At 33.3% G+C, this 17,306-nt stretch overlaps 1 protein-coding gene across 2 annotated transcripts in view; it reads right to left on the reverse strand.

Moving 5' to 3' along the window:
- Positions 1-17,306, reverse strand: part of Tnks (tankyrase) — a 207,707-nt gene that overhangs the window by 42,519 nt on the left and 147,882 nt on the right. For both annotated transcript variants that reach the window (XM_027922696.3, XM_027922695.3), the window contains exons 12-13: positions 8,467-8,638; positions 2,582-2,661 (exon numbers count right to left, since the gene is read on the reverse strand). In XM_027922696.3, the coding sequence (XP_027778497.1) occupies positions 2,582-2,661; positions 8,467-8,638 (252 nt within the window). The remainder of the gene's footprint in view (positions 1-2,581; positions 2,662-8,466; positions 8,639-17,306) is intronic.

The raw sequence follows: 17,306 nt of genomic DNA on the forward strand, positions 1-17,306 counted from the left end.
GTCACTCACTTGGCCCTGATCCACTATAGCAAAGACATGCAGTCAACAATGGTTTCTTGAGTTGGGGGAGAATGTTTAACTCTACAAGTCAAACTGTAGTTTGGCCTTTCCAAGATGAACCTCCAAATCTCCTATCTCCTTTGAATGTCATTTCAGCACAATATAAATTATAGGCTCTATTATATTGGTTTCAAAGAGTAAGATGCAAAGAAAGAACAAAAGGCTATATCACCAGTGGTGATAGAAATCTATTTAAAAAATTGTTCTTTTTAGTTATACATGACAGTAGAATGTATTTTGACATATTATACAGTCATAATTTGGATCCCGTTCTTGTGGTTGTACATGATGTGGAGTTTCACTGGTTGTGTATTCATATATGAATGTAAGAAAGTTATGTCCGATTCATTCTACCGTCTTTCCTATTCTCCTGTAATAATATTTCAATAATTTACAGCTTAAAAGAACAACAGATTCTTTCAGTGAGAGAACTGTCTGTAAAGCTTGCTTCCACTTCTGCCACTGCAACAAGCTATTAGTACATACAAACTAAGAACCTGAAAGATCTCTTTTTAGTGATATTGAGTAGGGATGCTATGGTTTGAATATGTCCCTCCAAAATTTGTGTTGAAACTTAATCTTCAACACAACAGTATCGAGAGGCGAGGGATTAGGCCATGGGTACTCCTCTCTCATGACTGGGATTAAGACTTTTTTATAAAAGAGGTTACACACAGTGCTCTCTCCTTTTTCCCCTTCTGCCATGTGAGGATACAGCATTTTGTTCCCTCCAAAGAATATGGCAACAAGGTGACACCTTGAAAGCAAAACACTGGCCCCATCCAGACACTAAACCTGATCATGACTGGATCTTAGACTTCCCTGCCTCTAGATCTAAGAGAAATAAATTACCATTGCTTATAAATTACCTAGTCTATGATATTTCATTATAGAAGCACAAATGGACTAAACAAAGAAACATTCACAAAGGTAGGATAAAAACAAGGGCTTTCAGGTGGTATGATTTTTAGGAAGAAGTCTAGCTAGTGAAAGAGAGCTCATAAGCTCATCAACTGTAAATGGGAATTAAAATCTAAAGCCCCGTTTAAAAAAAAAATTGATCTGGTCAGGTCAAATATCTTGTCTTTAGCCACGTTAATAGATGAATAACAGTACCAATAAACAAAAATAAGTGAAAATGAATAAATTAATACATAAACTAAAAAGAAAAGCTGTAAAGATGGGTAGTAAGCACGTTCTATGGAGTCTTTTTAAAAAAATCTTTATTTTTTAGTTGTAGTTGGACACAATAGCTATATTCTATTTATTTATTTTTTTATGTGGTGCTGAGGATCGAATCCAGGGCCTCGCATGTGCTAGGCGAGTGCTCTACTGCTGAGCTGCAACCCTAGCTCTCTATGGAGTCTTATACAACTGAAACTGCTTTCTGATATTGCTGCTCCCCAACCCCCACCACCATTTTAACATTCTAAATGCTTATTATTACTTTTACAGAAAATACTGAAAATTAGGAATGAGGCAGGTAATGAAACACACACACACATAAATGCCCATCCTGCTTATTAAATACTTGCTTTTTGAATATTTAAGTTCCTTTTCTCCATTCCATTTCATTTATTTTTGAATGCCAAAGCAATTTTACATTCTTCTTACTTTTCATCACAATTTCAACTACTTTACTCAGCAGACAGCCTTTTCTCCTAATACTTCTAATACTTCCTAAAGCCTCTTGGGAAAGCAATTTACCAGACCTAATACTCATTTAATTTGTGCTTTGTTTCCTTTTGACATTTGCACTCCACTGACAAAATTAACTTTGGCCTTCACTGTGAATGTGTTGTTGAGGCAACTTGAAAGTTATAGTATATATTTGCTTGTTACATACAAAACACATGAAATTAACATGGAAACAAAAATAAAGCCATAATTCTTGTTTTGCTAACTTTATCCCTAAACGAATAATCACAGATGGCAATTAGGTCTTCTTTATTAAAGAAAAACATATTCAATATTAGAATTTCATATTTGAAAAAGTTTAGTCTATAATCTTTTTTTCTATAATACAAATAAAGAGTGATAAAATTTTGAAAACTCTTCTTGTGCATATAAACAATGCCTAATGATTAAGGGACCATAAGAATGCCTTCTTAAAACAAATATGAGAGTCTCTGGAAAAATATTGAGAAACATAATTTAAAACATTATCCTACTAATGCCTTCATTTAAACTGGTTTACCTATTTGTGAATATGATCTAAAATAACAGCACTTTAATTAATATAAGTGAAAATGAACAGCTTTCATGCAACCTGAAGAAAAATGATTAAAAAGTATGCTTATCTTTTCTTTTGCTGCTACATGGTACTTGCTGGGAAATCCTTGGTAGGTTTGTTTTGTTTCCCATCAAACAAAAAGTTCAAGACTTCTCCTATCTATGAATATATTCTAACTATCAATGTTTTTAATTGCTCAGATTTGAGTAATTTTACTAAGAAGCTTAAAAATGAACTGGATAGCAAAGTTCAACAGTGCTGCCCCAGACATTAAAGGCACTTACTTACCTTCACAGTTTCCAAGTCACCAGCTTTTGATGCCTCTAAGAGCCGATAATCAACATCAGAAGTGCGTATAGGTGTACTCTCTAAATAAAAGAAAGGTTACTATTGATCTTGGGGAATTAAAGATCAGTTAATGAGGGGAAACAATTTGATAAACAGAAAGAGATTAGGGGGTTGGAAATTTCTAAGATGTAATAAAAGGTTTTTTTCCCAATTTTTCAGATAAGAAATAAATGCTTTCTTACTTCAATCTAGGTATCACTCTAAGCCAAATTTAAATAACTTCTAATGCACACAAATCATTTTCTATCCCTACTATCCTATCCTATCCCTCCAATTTTCTGGCCAAAGATTTAACAAAAGGGAGTGAAGTGAGAAAGCCTAGGACAAGAGATCAAAAATACATCTTTATGATACATTGGTTTTACAAAGTGTTGCAGCAAAACTTTGTCCTGGATTTGTTATGTAAACCTAGGGAAGCCATTTGACTTTTACTACTTAGTTTAATTTTTCTTTTTAGTTTTAATGTCTTCAATATAAAACAGAAGCATTACATAGGAAATTGGAATGATCTTATGCCGCAGTCCGGCTGGGCAAAATAACCGGGAGGTGACAAGCAACTTGAAGGTTGAAGCGGGAACTGCTTTATTGCGGACAACAGCGGTATATATACCTAACTGATTACACACAGCTTGACTCAATTAGCATAATCCAGTTACAGCAATCAGCCAATAAGGAATCCCTACCATCTTAATGGCTCGGTGGTGTTGCCTCACAAACCACTCCTCCTGGCAAACTGCCAGGCGCCATCTTGACTTGATTTGTGGTCCCCAACAATCTTATAAAGTATCATCAATGAATAAAAAAGTCCTACTATATACATTTGTTTAATTCACATTTATTGAATGGTTTCAAAGATATGCAATTAAAAATGTCTGTATACTTGGAAGGTATGATACCAATGCTAAATAGAATATCATTAAGCTTGACTGCTAAGTCTAAAGACTGACAAATGATGTATTTTGATTAATTCAATATAAACAAACTAAAAATCCTTTTCACATTGACCCAAACAAAATAGGCTTTTAAAGCAAACAATTTATAATTTATCATCCAAAATATGTTTATGGGCATTAAATATGGCTTTCATAATGCACACGTACACATTAACACAAAAGCACTAAGCTCCAGGAGACTAGGATTTTAGACAGGGCTCTAGTGTATAACTTTGAACAAATCACAGAGTAGTTTAATTTTTGCACTTAAAAAGTGAGAGTTGATTTCCCTCAGAGTCGCTTTCAGATTTAAGATTGTATCATCTTATGATCAGAGACACCTTTTTGAGTCCACTTTCCAAGTGGGAAGATCAAGTGATGCCATGAAAAGATTTCTGATTTCAGAAGAAATACTTTAGTTCTTCTAAAGTGCTTTGGTTCAGGAGACAGACTTTTATAGAATAAGTTATAAAAATTCTTCAATGGAAGATAAACTATTTGATCATATTTATAATGCTTAGTAGATAAAATACTAAGATTAAAGAGTGGAAAGAAAAGTGTGCTTCATATAATGAAATACATTTTGAATTGTTCTTCTTTTTAACTAACATTTGTCAGTGTGTGGAACTGACAAACAATCTTCTTTTCACATAGAGAACAATTCAGAAAGCATTTGCTGAGTTGATTTCCTTGCTATTTTAATGCTGCAGTCAATGTGTATGTCAAACTTCAACTCTCCTTTGGCTGGTCTTATTCTGTTCTTGTCTGTCTCATCTTCTTCCATTCTCTGTGTGGGTATTACTACATTTATAGGTAAGAATGTCGCTGTATGTATAGAATGTCTTTATGACAGTGATTAACAGATGATAAAACTCACTAAAACATCCTTTAGATATCTGTAGGTAATATTTTTAGCTTATTATTTGAACAAACAAAAGAGGGATGATTTGTTTATGTACACAGAATTAGAACTTGGGATATTTTTAGGTTTTATAATTTGAGAGATACTATTAATATGGCTGAATTCTAAGAACAATTTGATATTCACACATGTACCATGATGGAGACTGACTAGTAAAGGTTGTAATTTTCCCATCAAACAAAATGTTTTATACACATATATAAAGGCTTCTGAGAACTGTGAGAAAGGTAACTTAGTCTTGGTCAAAGAACAGAAAGTAAAGAAGATAAAGATACTGATTAATTACTATACTAACTGTAGATCTCTGCATCCGTTAAAAATCTTCTATTGGCTTAGAACAGCCTCATTTTTAGAAACAGTGTGAACAAAGTATTAACTGGAAGGAACTTTATATAAAGTTATGTACAATTAAAAGAAGTGATATAAAAATAAAAATGGAAATCAGGCAAAAGAGGAGTAGCTTACATAGTAAGTACTGTGTTAGTTAAGTCCTTTATAAGTACACTGGCTTCTGTATTAAATATATTACCTATAGTCAGAGACTGGAGATGGGCTTCTACTTTTCTCCTAGTCATTCTCACCAGAATTTTTAAATCTTCCAGAGGCTAGAAGCCTTTTTGCTATTTTAATATAATCTCTTATTGCCTGGTTCTTTATTTAGTATTAGATCACTGAACTAGCAACAAGTTTTAGTGGCTTATTTCAATATACCACTGAAAATGTGAACTTCAAGGTTTAAATTTAGTTACCCTAAATCCCTAAATCCTTACCTGTGGAAAGAATTAGAGGACAGTAATGGTTATTCCACACTGGGATAAAAAAAAGTCAGAATAACTCAGAATAAAATATAGCTTAAATGCACTGTCCAGAAGAACTGTCTTTGTAAGTAATGCTTTTTTTTTTTTTTTAAATGTTTTTAGTTGCAGATGGACACTAATACATTTTATTTATTTATTTTTATTTGGTGCTGAGGATTGAACTCATTGCCTCACAAGTGCTCTACTACTGATCACTGAACTACAAACTCAGCCCCAATATAGTATTTTTTATCTGCCCTATCTAACATGGTTGGCACTAGACATGTGTAACTTTTACCTGAAATGTGGCCAGTGGTGATTCATGAATTTTCAATTTTACTTAAATCTTTTTTTTTTTTTTTTAATTAATTTTGGTGGTACTAAGGACTGAACCCAAGGTCTTCTGCATGCAAGGGTAGTGCTCTCCCACTGAGCTAAAGCCCAGCCCTAATTTTGATTTTAATTAATTTTATAGGTAGCTACAGGCAAACTATAGGGACAGAGCTGGTCTGGAGAAAACAGCCAAATCTTCTGAAATGAACTTTTAAAATGCTAATTCATAGAAAACTACCTATTTTGTTTTCTTTACTCTGACATTAATTTGGACACTGTCCAAATTTACAGTGAAAGCTTTATTCATGTAAACTGGCAACTACAAAGTTAAAATCTGAAAAGTATAGGTTTTTAAAATAGATTTCAACTCTGGTATTAGCAAGCATATTAAAACGAACCTTTAAAATATTATCCACAACATAACCTCAACAACTTAATATATATCTTATATGACTAATACATTCTTTCAGGAGTCATTGTAAATATAACCTGGAATTGGATTAATAAACGTAAGCAAAATTAAAAATTTCAGTTGGTGCATGGTTCAGTCTATTAACACATAAATAACTGGTATAAATATTAGTTTAAGGGGCTGGGGATGTGGCTCAATCGGTAGCGTGCTCGCCTGGCATGCGTGCGGCCCGGGTTCGATCCTCAGCACCACATACAAAAACAAAGATGTTGTGTCCACCGAAAACTAATAAAATAAAATAAAATTCTCTCTCTCTCTCTCTTAAAAAAAAAAATTAGTTTAAAAAATTATATCTTCTTCCAAATATAAAACAATACCCATTAAAAAAAAAAAACCCCTCTTAAACGGCACTATTTCACTGCATACTCTAATATTGGCATTACCTTTTTAGAGCAATAAAGATTACAAAAATTCAATGAAAAAGTTCTGCCATGTCTAAAATTAACCATCTAATGACTTATATGTCTAATCTTACAAATCAATTTTAAAGCACAATTATCAAAATTGTAAAACATCTCATCTATGATTTAGTGTTTAATGTTATCATTCACAAGAAGGCATTTATTCTAACTGCATTTATTGAGGAGACATTTAATATTTTTGCTTTGCTTTTGTGATACAGGGGGCGGAACCTAGGGCCTTGCACATGCTAGGCAAACACTCTACTACAGAGCTACATTTAAAAACATTATATAATCAAATCTGCTTGATTTATTCAAATCTTTCTTCCCCATTTTGTTGACTGTCTCTACAAACTATTTACAGTATTAGGAATTTTGATGCAATAGTTGTCAGCTTGCCTGACATAAGGTTAAAATTTATAGGAATTAACTGAAAATTCAGTGCTAAATGATTCTCATAAAAAGTATAGGGGAAAAATGTAGAATATTTTAATAAAAATCACAATTTTTATACAATTAGTGGAACTTGCACAGAAGGCAGAAATATGTCCTAGTTAAGAGTGACATCTTTCTTAAGCAAATAATTCAGTGATCTGTGGAAACAGGAAATAAGTCTTGGTCAAATAGTTCAAGCTTGAAATTCAATAATGGAGAATTTTATTCCTTCAGTGAGATCATTTTGATGGTGAAGATGTCTTAGATTGGTATTTTTTCATTATCTAAAGATAATCATCTAAGACTGAAATAGAATGGTTGTCATGAGGAAAGACAATCTGAATCAATAGTTTTCAAAGCATTAAACAATTATTTCATGAGGCTATTTAGCTCTGAGTTAGAACACATCCACCATGATCTCCATTTCTCTGTCTTGGAAGGTTGTGTATCTCAGGATGTAGCAGTGATTCTCTACTGGGTTGTACTTCTTGGGGGCCCATTAAAGATTTGTGGGGGCAATTTTTGTTTTCTACTATAGTCGTGACCAAATTATTACACAATAATTTTAAATTATTTAATTGTAATTGTAATTTTCTTCCTAATAGTAACGGTATTGTATATAGATTTTAGGGAAGATATTTGTAGAGATATGTGTGTATATTATCTTTGAATTTCATTTCTGGAAAGTAAAGAGGATGTCATAAAATATTCACTAAAAAGGGGACATTGTGCCTCACAGAGTTTAAGAGCTATTGGACTACAGGAAAAAAAGAGTAACCAGGACTTCTGCCTGCTAGTCTGTAGTGTTTTCCATTTTACTCTTCTAGCTTATGTGATTCTATAAGATATACAATCCACAAAGTTAAGGATGCGAAGGAGGGGTCAATTATACTAACTTTCTTTTGTATTTAGTTCACAATTTTTCAGTAGGCTAAAATTTTTTCTGTGCTATTTCCTTTAATGTGGGGACTTAACAAGCTAGTGCCTGCTTTTGTATCCATTTTATGTTTGATCTCCCTCAATAAACTAAATAATTAAACTATCTCACTGTAGTAAGCATTTACTGTGATTTTTAGCAAGATTTTATAATTATATTTAAATTGAGGGAAAGGATAATTTCATAATAGTGTAATTGAAGCTAAAAGTGATAGAAAGTAGATCAGAATATTACACATGAGAATAATTAATTAAAGGTCATTACCACAAGAATGAATTTTAATTTTCTCTATTTGATAGATTTTAGAACTACCATAATTCCATACTGTTTATATAAATTTTAAGTCATCTTCGATCATATCACCCATGAGTCAAGGTTTTAATTTTAAATTGAAAAAAATTTAAAAGTATGTTTGCATCCTTCTCATGATATCTACCTCATCCTACGAAGACTGAGAGACAGGAAATGTCACAGAGTAAACTACAAGTTGGGAAAGGCATGGGGGAAAAAATTCAGGCCAAGAAAATGTTCTAAGGAGATACTTTTTAAAACATTTGGTATAAAGTTTGAGCAGGACACTGTTTATTTTAACTCACCACTTAGAATCTGCTGCACTGCTTCATTTCCCATTTGTGCCGCTGTAAAGCCTTGTAAGGAGATGATGGAGGGATCAGAACCATAACTCAGCAGGAGGCGGCAGGTTTGCAGGTGACCAGCTAGGGCAGCTCTATGCAAAGCAGTCTGACCCAGGGTATCCAGTGCATTCATCTGAAAAATCATTGGGTGAGCACATGAAATTGAACATCTTTTTATACCTTAGCAAGTAAATTCTATCAACTATGAAAAAAAGGTTTTTTTGAAAAAAGTCATGGATATTAACATCTGCTCACTGGTTCTAAAGAAATATCATCTTCTGACAACACAGACTTCCCTTCTTTCCCTGAATGACCATTTTCCTGTCTACTTTCAACTTTCTCTTTCTTTTTTTTTTTAAACTATTTTTTTTGCATAGTACATTTTTTTTATTATTAGTTGTTCAAAACATTACATAGCTCTTGACGTATCATATTTCATACATTTGATTCAAGTGGGTTATGAACTCCCATTTTTTCCCAGTATACAGATTGCAGAATCACATCAGTTACACATCCACGTTTTTACATACTGCCATACTAGTGTCTGTTGTATTCTGCTGCCTTTCCTAACCTCTACTATCCCCCTCCCCTCCGCTCCCCTCCCCTCCCATCTTCTCTCTCTACCCCATTCTCTTTCTACCAATCTCCTTGACATTCAGAGTTTAAGAGAGGGCCTCTTGTCTGTGTTCACTCTTGTCACATGAAAGACACTCAAATACTTTTGAATTAATGGGTTTTACTACACTTATTCCCAGAATATAAAGACAATAAAACATGTAAGCAAAGATTATCAAAATATTTGATTATATATTTCTTTTCTAATTTTAGAAAATGCCTATTTTACAGGTTGAGTATCTCTAATTTGAAATCTTGAGACTAGAAGTGTCTTGGATTTAAAATTCTTTCATGTTCTGAAATCGTTGCATATATATAATGAGTTACACTGGAGATGAGAGTCAAGTCTAAACACAAAATTAATTTATATTTTATATGTACCTTACATATAAAGTCTGAAGGTCATTATCAGGTTAGAAATGTTGTGTAATTAAATTACAAATATATTTAAATGATACGAGGACTCAAATGTTCCCTTTGAAACCCTTAAAGAATTTATACAGGGAAACTCAGCTAGTTTTAAGACTAAGAAAATGTTAATTTTCTGGGTCATTTTCATAATTTGGTCAAACCTATCTTGATTCTAACCTGTATTCCATGATGTCCCAATAAACATCCTCTACCCAAATAAGACCAAAGTCCACATTCATTATACATGCACTGCTGTTCTTAGAGGATTTCTTCTTTCTGCCTTTCTGAATGAGATTCATTGCCAGTCTCCCCTGCTCTAAGTCTTCTTGATTACTTGAAGCCTCAATGATTACTCCTATTATGAATACTTATGACAATTTAGCACTTAACTTTTAAATTATAACATCGTGTACATTTTATTTATCAAATTAAGGTTATTGAGAAGATGGACTGTATTATGTAAGATTTCTAAGTCCGTTAGAAAGTTCTTGATAAGAGAAAATAGTGAATTCTCAAAAATATGCTGGTTGTTCAAAGACATTTGTACCCCCATATAGAAGGTTAGAAAAATAAAATATTAAGACAATTGGTTTTCCTATTTCCAGTCTTTCATTATTACCAGTAAAACTCACATTTATTCAGAAAAGGGTTCATTTAAATTCTTAATGGTCTTTCATAAAACTCACCATGAAATATAAACATGTCTAATTAAAACAAAAAAAAAATTTAAAAAATATGAACATGTCTAATTCTATCACATTTGCTGACAGAAAAATGACTATGTATACAAAAACAACATAAAAACACAACTGCTCCTGACACTGTTAGGGTGGCTGTCACCAAAAAGATAAGTGATAAGTGTTGGCAAGGATGTGGAGAAAAGAGAACCCTTATATATACATTGCTGTGGGAATGTAAATCAGTACAGTCATTGTGGAAAATAGTATTGAAGTTCCTTAAAAAATTAGGAACATAACTACTGTCTGATCCATCAATCCCACTCCTAGGTATACATTGAAAGAAAATGAAATCAGGATCTCAAAGAAATATCTGTATCTCCATGTTCATTTCAGCATTATTCACAATAGCCAAGCTGTGGCAACAACCTAATTGTTTGTTGAGAGATGAATACATAAAGAAAATTTGAAGTATAAAAAAAAAAAAAAAAAAAACAACAACTGCCAAACTAAAATTTTTCTATGAATATTTCTTTTGTTACTTCTTCATCATGGGAGAAAAAACCATAAAATTGCAAACGTTCTAGTCTAATACTTTCCTCAAAATTAGGTAAGAAACACACTATTCAATTCCAGTAATGAAAACTTAAAATCCAGCTTGTTAAATCACAGGAATATCGCTTGAGAGTTATTCCTCTAAAATAAAGCTTTTAAGAAAGCAGAGATCTCAAATGACCCTTTCAGATAAAGTTGAACCCTTCAGTACACCATTTGAAAACATTCCCGATTTATTCCTATGCCATTTCTTTTCTATCACTGTTTCATCAAAATCTGATAGACCTGATATATTCCAACTTTATTAGACTATACTGGATCCCCATTTTATGATGGTGCTCATTTCCTGTAATCACTGCTAAAATTTACCTTTGATTAGAATGATCCTCAAAAATACCTTAGCAATGTAGATTCTCTATAAATCCAATACCAGCCAGTTTTACCTCCAGTGTCTGAGAAGATTAACTGCAGAGGAGATGAACTACATATAGTATCTTTAAACACTAAAAACACACTTTATGTAAGGAGAATCTCTCTTTTTATATATGTATTACAGAGATGAGTAAGTGCAATATGGAAATCAGCATTCATGTCCCATCTTTCACACAGTATGGAGAGTTTCATGTCTTCTCAATGAATTATAATAATAAACCTACCATAACAGTGTACAAATGGTTATTACAATTAATTTACAGAAGAAACCCTTTAGATTTAGCTAGAAAATTCCATTTGAGAACAAGAGAAAGAAGATGTTAGATTAGAGGAAGGGTTCACTCTCCAGCTGTTCCACAGCTTGAGATTCAAGCAGCAAGAGTACTGTTTCTCAGCAAGGTAGGTGACTGACGGAATTCACTTAAATTCAGCACTAGACAATAAAATAATCAGAGACACAGAAACTCAGAACCTTGGCATATAGAACAAGAAAGAATACATTAGAGACACGCCAGCATGAGCACCACCAGCACACTGCAGAGGGGAGAGGTAACACAGGCAGAAAGAGAAAAGAACTGTGACTAAATTTGGCATGGGAGAACTTGTGGGACAGAGAGGGAGACTGATCTTAACAGACTAGTGGAGCAAGCTGAGAAGCAAAAGTGATCAGAATCTTTTGCTGATGAGTGGAGTGGTTGTGAGAAACATTTGCAAGTGGTTACACAGCAGTTTGTCATTTGCCACCCATTCTGCCATGAGGTCCAGAGTGAGCCTGGACCAGCACAACTGAAAACAGGAACAGAGGATTATGCCCAGGGCAATCCAGGCCAGGGATACTGAGGATGGAGAGGCTCCAATTTCCTTTGTTGCTGGCAGCATGGGCAAGCAGCTAGGAAGAGGCCAGAAACCAGTCAGACAGGTGCTCTGATCCTGGGAAATCTATACACACAGCAGTGGAATAAGTGAGAACTGTGGAAAGTTAGATCCACTATAAAAGTGGAATTTTCCAAAGGGCCCTGAGACCCATAGGTCCAACAGAGATCAGCATCTGTCCAGCAAGAGGGGTTGTGTAATTAACCTCAAATATCTCCCTGAAAGGTCAAAAGGACAGTCAGGAGTAAATCCAAGCCCCTGGTTTAGAATTCTGCATCAGCTCCATTTGGAGAGTACATTCTGTAAGACAGGAAGCTGAGAACTACTACAACCAGCTTTGGATCCAGGCCACACCACCTAGCAGCTTGGGGAAAAACATAAAGAGGTCGAATTTAACAACCCCCAGTCCTTGATCTGAGGGGTTCAGAGCACAAAAATATAAAATACAAAGAATGGCTTAAGAGCATTCATCCTTTCCAACAGTTTTGACCACTCCAGAAGAAACAAGCCCTTCCATTTATCATTAAAAATATTTTCCTCCAATTTTTACTTTTATTTCTTCTATTCTGTATTTATATATATAAATGTTTTCACTATGCTGAGAATTTAAGATATATACATGTAATTTTTCTTTAATTTTAATTTTTTAAAAAAATTCACCTGTTTGCTATTTAGCCTTGTTTTGATTCTGGAGGGGTAAAATTTTATGTGGGTTTATTTTGGTTTGATTTGTTTGTTCTTATCTTTGGTTTTTGTTCTTATTATTCCTTCTTCACTTTCTTTCCCATTAATAGGCAAAACCTCTTATTCCCTCTTCCTTTCTTATTTTATTACTTTCAGTATTTTTTATTCCTCCTTCTTTATAACCATCACCTACTACACTTCTTCTGTTTTCCCTTTGTTCACTTTTTAAATACATCAAGCTTTCTCTTGCCTTTCTACCATATTATTTTTTCACTTAAAGAACTATAATTTTATTATCTGTTAGAACTATAAAGAACTATAATTTTATTATCTGTTAGAACTATTTAGTTTCTATAATTTCTACCCCCCACTATTAATGTTGTTGTGGTTATTAATAAGGTGTATGACACAGTTGACACTTGTTGTTTAATGTTAGATCTAGTACAATTGTCTATTGTTGGTGCTGATGTTAAATGCTGACCCCATCATCTCTCTTTATGTGACAATTAGATTTGTAGACATTAGAGTAGACACCAGACATTTAAAGCTGCATTACTGGTTGCTTGTATTGCTATTACATGTTCCCCCTTCCTTTATGAGGTGCTGGGAGCGATTGGAATACTACAAGATCACTGGGTTCAGATCCTGCTGCTAAGCTACACCCACAACTCAGCCAGATGACAGTGAACCTAACTCCATGCATGAAATAGTCACACTTGAGCTCAACAATATTTCAATACATAGAAGAGATATCTCACCATCATGCATATCCATAAGACAATAATTAAAAAAACTATAATAGGAGAAAGATCAGTAGAGTAGAGGGAAGGAAATGGGAGAAGGAGGAGGGGAGAAAGGAAGTACTTTAGACTGAATTAGAAAAAATTATATTCGATGCTTTTATGTCAAATGAATACTAATGTTATTTATAACTAAAAAGAACAACAATAAATACACAAAAACTTGGATATAAATAAAACCTGGCTGAGAGGAGAGAAGAGGGAAGGCAAAAGGACGGTACATGAAAGGAGACTGAGCAACTTATGTTCTGTGCATGTATGAATCCTACTATTATGTATAATTATGACTGACCAGTAAAAAAGTTAAAAAAGAGACAAAGCCCCAAACAAATGACCGGCCCCCAAGAAGGATCAGCTACTGGGTGACCCCAGATCTCGCTCCTGTATATCTACTCACACAGCAAAAACAGAAGTCCCAAGAGGACTTGGGGAACTCATAGTATGGTAGCAACTCTCCAAGACTGAATTAAATCAGCAGTTCTATAGCAGTAGACTAAGTGGCACTGGAGGTTGAAATTAACACTGAGTCTATGTGGTAAAGCTAAAAGATACTAACAATACAGGATTACTACAAACCATACCAAAGGATACATGTAGATACACACCAAAAAGATACTGCATAAAAGAGGAATGATATTAATAGCCATACAAGTGTAAGACCTCTGAAAACATGAGGAAACAGGCAAACAAGTCTTCCCCGTAAACTTAAAATCTACCACCAAAGGAATCCAGATATGGAAGTGAATAAAATTCCAGAGAAAAACTATTTAAAAAAAAACTGATTGTTAAAATATTCAATAAGCTAAAACAAGCTCTAAGGAACAAAAAGAGCAAATATAGGAAGTGAAAGACTATTAATAAAGAAATACACACTGAAAAGAAACTAATTAGAACTCCTGGAAATGAAACAACACAATAAATCAAATAAAAAATTCACTTGAAAATATCACTACATAGAAAATAGAACTTTAGGCCTTGGAGACAGAACTTCAGGCCCTGAAGAGAGGGTATATGAATGTGCATACTAAGCATTCAATAAAGAAAAAAAAAAAAAACAATAAAAATAGTAATAACAGGCAATAATTAGAATATACAAGAACTCTGGGACAATATCAAGAGACCAAATTTAAGAGCCAACAGGATAGAAGAGAGGAAGGAGATATAAGCTAATGGCATTATGAACCTTTTCAGTAAATAGTAGAAAAAGTTCCAAACCTTAGAAATGAGATGGACATCTATATACAGAATCCTAAATAGACAAGATCAAAAAGAAACCTCTTCAAGACACACTGTAATCAAAGTGACTAACAGAAAATAAGGAAAGAATAACAAAAGCTGCAAGAGAAAAATGTCATGTCACATTTACAAATAAACCAGTAAGGCTCACTCCTGACTTCTCAACTCACATGAGAAGAGGGCTTGGAATGAGATATTCTGAGTTCTAAAAGAAAACAATTGCCAATCAAGAATGCTATATCCAGCAAAGCTATTTTTCAGAATTCAGGAAGAAATAAAATCTTAAGGAGAAATTAAAAGAATTCATGACCATTAAGCCAGCACTACAAAAAATACTTCAGATATACACAGAATACTCAAAAAAAAAAAAAAAAAAAAAAAAAAAAAAAAAAAAACTGCTATGGCTCCCAAATGGATGAAGATCTCCAGAAGAAGAATCACCTAAATGAAAATTAAGAAGGAACTGAAAATAGCAAACAAACCAAAATGGCAGGAAATAATAACTGTTGTCCATAACAACAATGGATGTAAATGCCCTAACCTCTCCAAATAAAAGAAATTGGCAGAATGGATTTAAAAACAAGAACCTACTATATGTGGTTTGCAAGAGACTCATCTCCTAGGTAAAGACACATATACAGGCTAAAAGTAAAACGACAGAAAAAACATTCCATGCAAATGAAGTCTAAAAACAAACAGTAGTAGCTATTCTCATATGACATAAAATATAAAAAAAAAAAATCAGGATAAAGAAAGTCACTACATATCGGTAAAGGAAATAATGTGACAAGAAAATATAATGATAATACTTATGTCCCAAAGGTAGATGTAATTAGTTGCATTTCAAAAATACTTCTAGTGAGTGCAGTGGTACACACACCTATAATCCCAAGCAACATGGAAGGCTCAGTATCACAAGTTTGAGTCCAGCCTCAGAAACATAGCAAGGCCCTATTCTACTTAGGGAGATTCTGTCTCAAAATAAAAAATAAAATGTGTTGGTGATGTAGCTCAGTGGTAAAGTGATCCTGGGTTCCCCTGAGGGGGGGAGACAAAACAGAAAATTTCTAGACATTTAATCCCCAATAGGCCCAAATACAATAGATAATACTGAGCAATTTTAACATATTTCTTTCACCAAAAGACAGGTTATCTAAACACCTGACATAAATAAATAAAATCAAAGATACTTCTGACATAAATAATACTATAAATTAAAGGGACCTAGCATACATCTACAGAATATTTCACCCCCAAACACCTTAAATTGCTTTCTTTTCAGCAGCTCATGGTATCTTTTCCCAAACAGGTCATATTGTTGGTCACAATATAAATCTTAGCAAAAACAAAGAAATAATTAAAATCTTATCAGAACATAACAGAATGAAATTAGAAATCAACAGAAGAAAAAATACAGAAACCACATAAACACATGGAATTGAACAATATACTTAAATGAGGAATGGATCATAGAAGAAATGAAAGCAGAAATCAAGAATTTGATTCTTAAAAACAAATGAGAACAGAGGTACAACATATCAAATTCTCTGGGATAATATGAAGGCTGTTCTAATTCCAAAATAAGAAAAAGACAGGAAACAAGATCAGAGCTAAAAATTAGTGAAATTTGGAATAAAAAAAAATACAATGGATCAGTGCAACCAAGTTAGTTCTTCAGGAAAAAGCAACAACAGTAAAACCCCACCAAGATTTTAAACTCTTTGCCAAATTAACCAAAAGAAAGAGGAGACCAAAATCAACTCAATTATAAACGAAAAAGATATATCACTACAGACATTTCTGAAATCCAGATGATTACTAGAACTATTTTGAAAATGCATATGTCAATAAACAAGACACTGACAAATTTCTAGACACATATGATATGACCCAATTGAACCACAAAGATACAGAAAACCTAAACAAACCAATATCAAGCAATGAGATTGAAGCAGAAATTAAGTCTTCCTACAAAGAAAAGACCAGGACAGGATGGATTCTCAGTTATTCTTTAAAGTTATTATTCTTCCTCAAATTATTCCATGAAACAGAAGGGGAGGAAACACTCCCAAATTCATTCTATGAAGCTAGTATAACCCTGATACCAAAATCATATGAAGACAAATGAAGAAAAGGAAACTGAAGAGCAATATTCCTGATGAATACCAACACAAAAATTCTTTAAAAAAATATTAGCAAACTGTATTTAAAAACACATCAAGAAGACAGTACACCATAATTGAGTAGGTTTCATCTCAAGGATTCAAGGTTAGCTGAACATACAGAAATCAATAAATATAATTCACCACATAAATAAAATTAAAGACAAGAATCAAATGACCATCTCAATAGAAGCAGAAAAGGCTTTTGATGAAATTCAGCACCCATTCATGTTAAATATGCTAGAGAAACTAGGGATAAAAGAAGCTTACTTTAACATTATAAAGGCTATATATGACAAATCCAAAGCCAACAACATACTGAATGGAGAAAAACTAAAATCATTTCCTTTAAAATC

The sequence above is a fragment of the Marmota flaviventris genome, chromosome 3 (assembly GCF_047511675.1).
Source record: "Marmota flaviventris isolate mMarFla1 chromosome 3, mMarFla1.hap1, whole genome shotgun sequence".
NCBI lineage: Eukaryota > Metazoa > Chordata > Mammalia > Rodentia > Sciuridae > Marmota > Marmota flaviventris.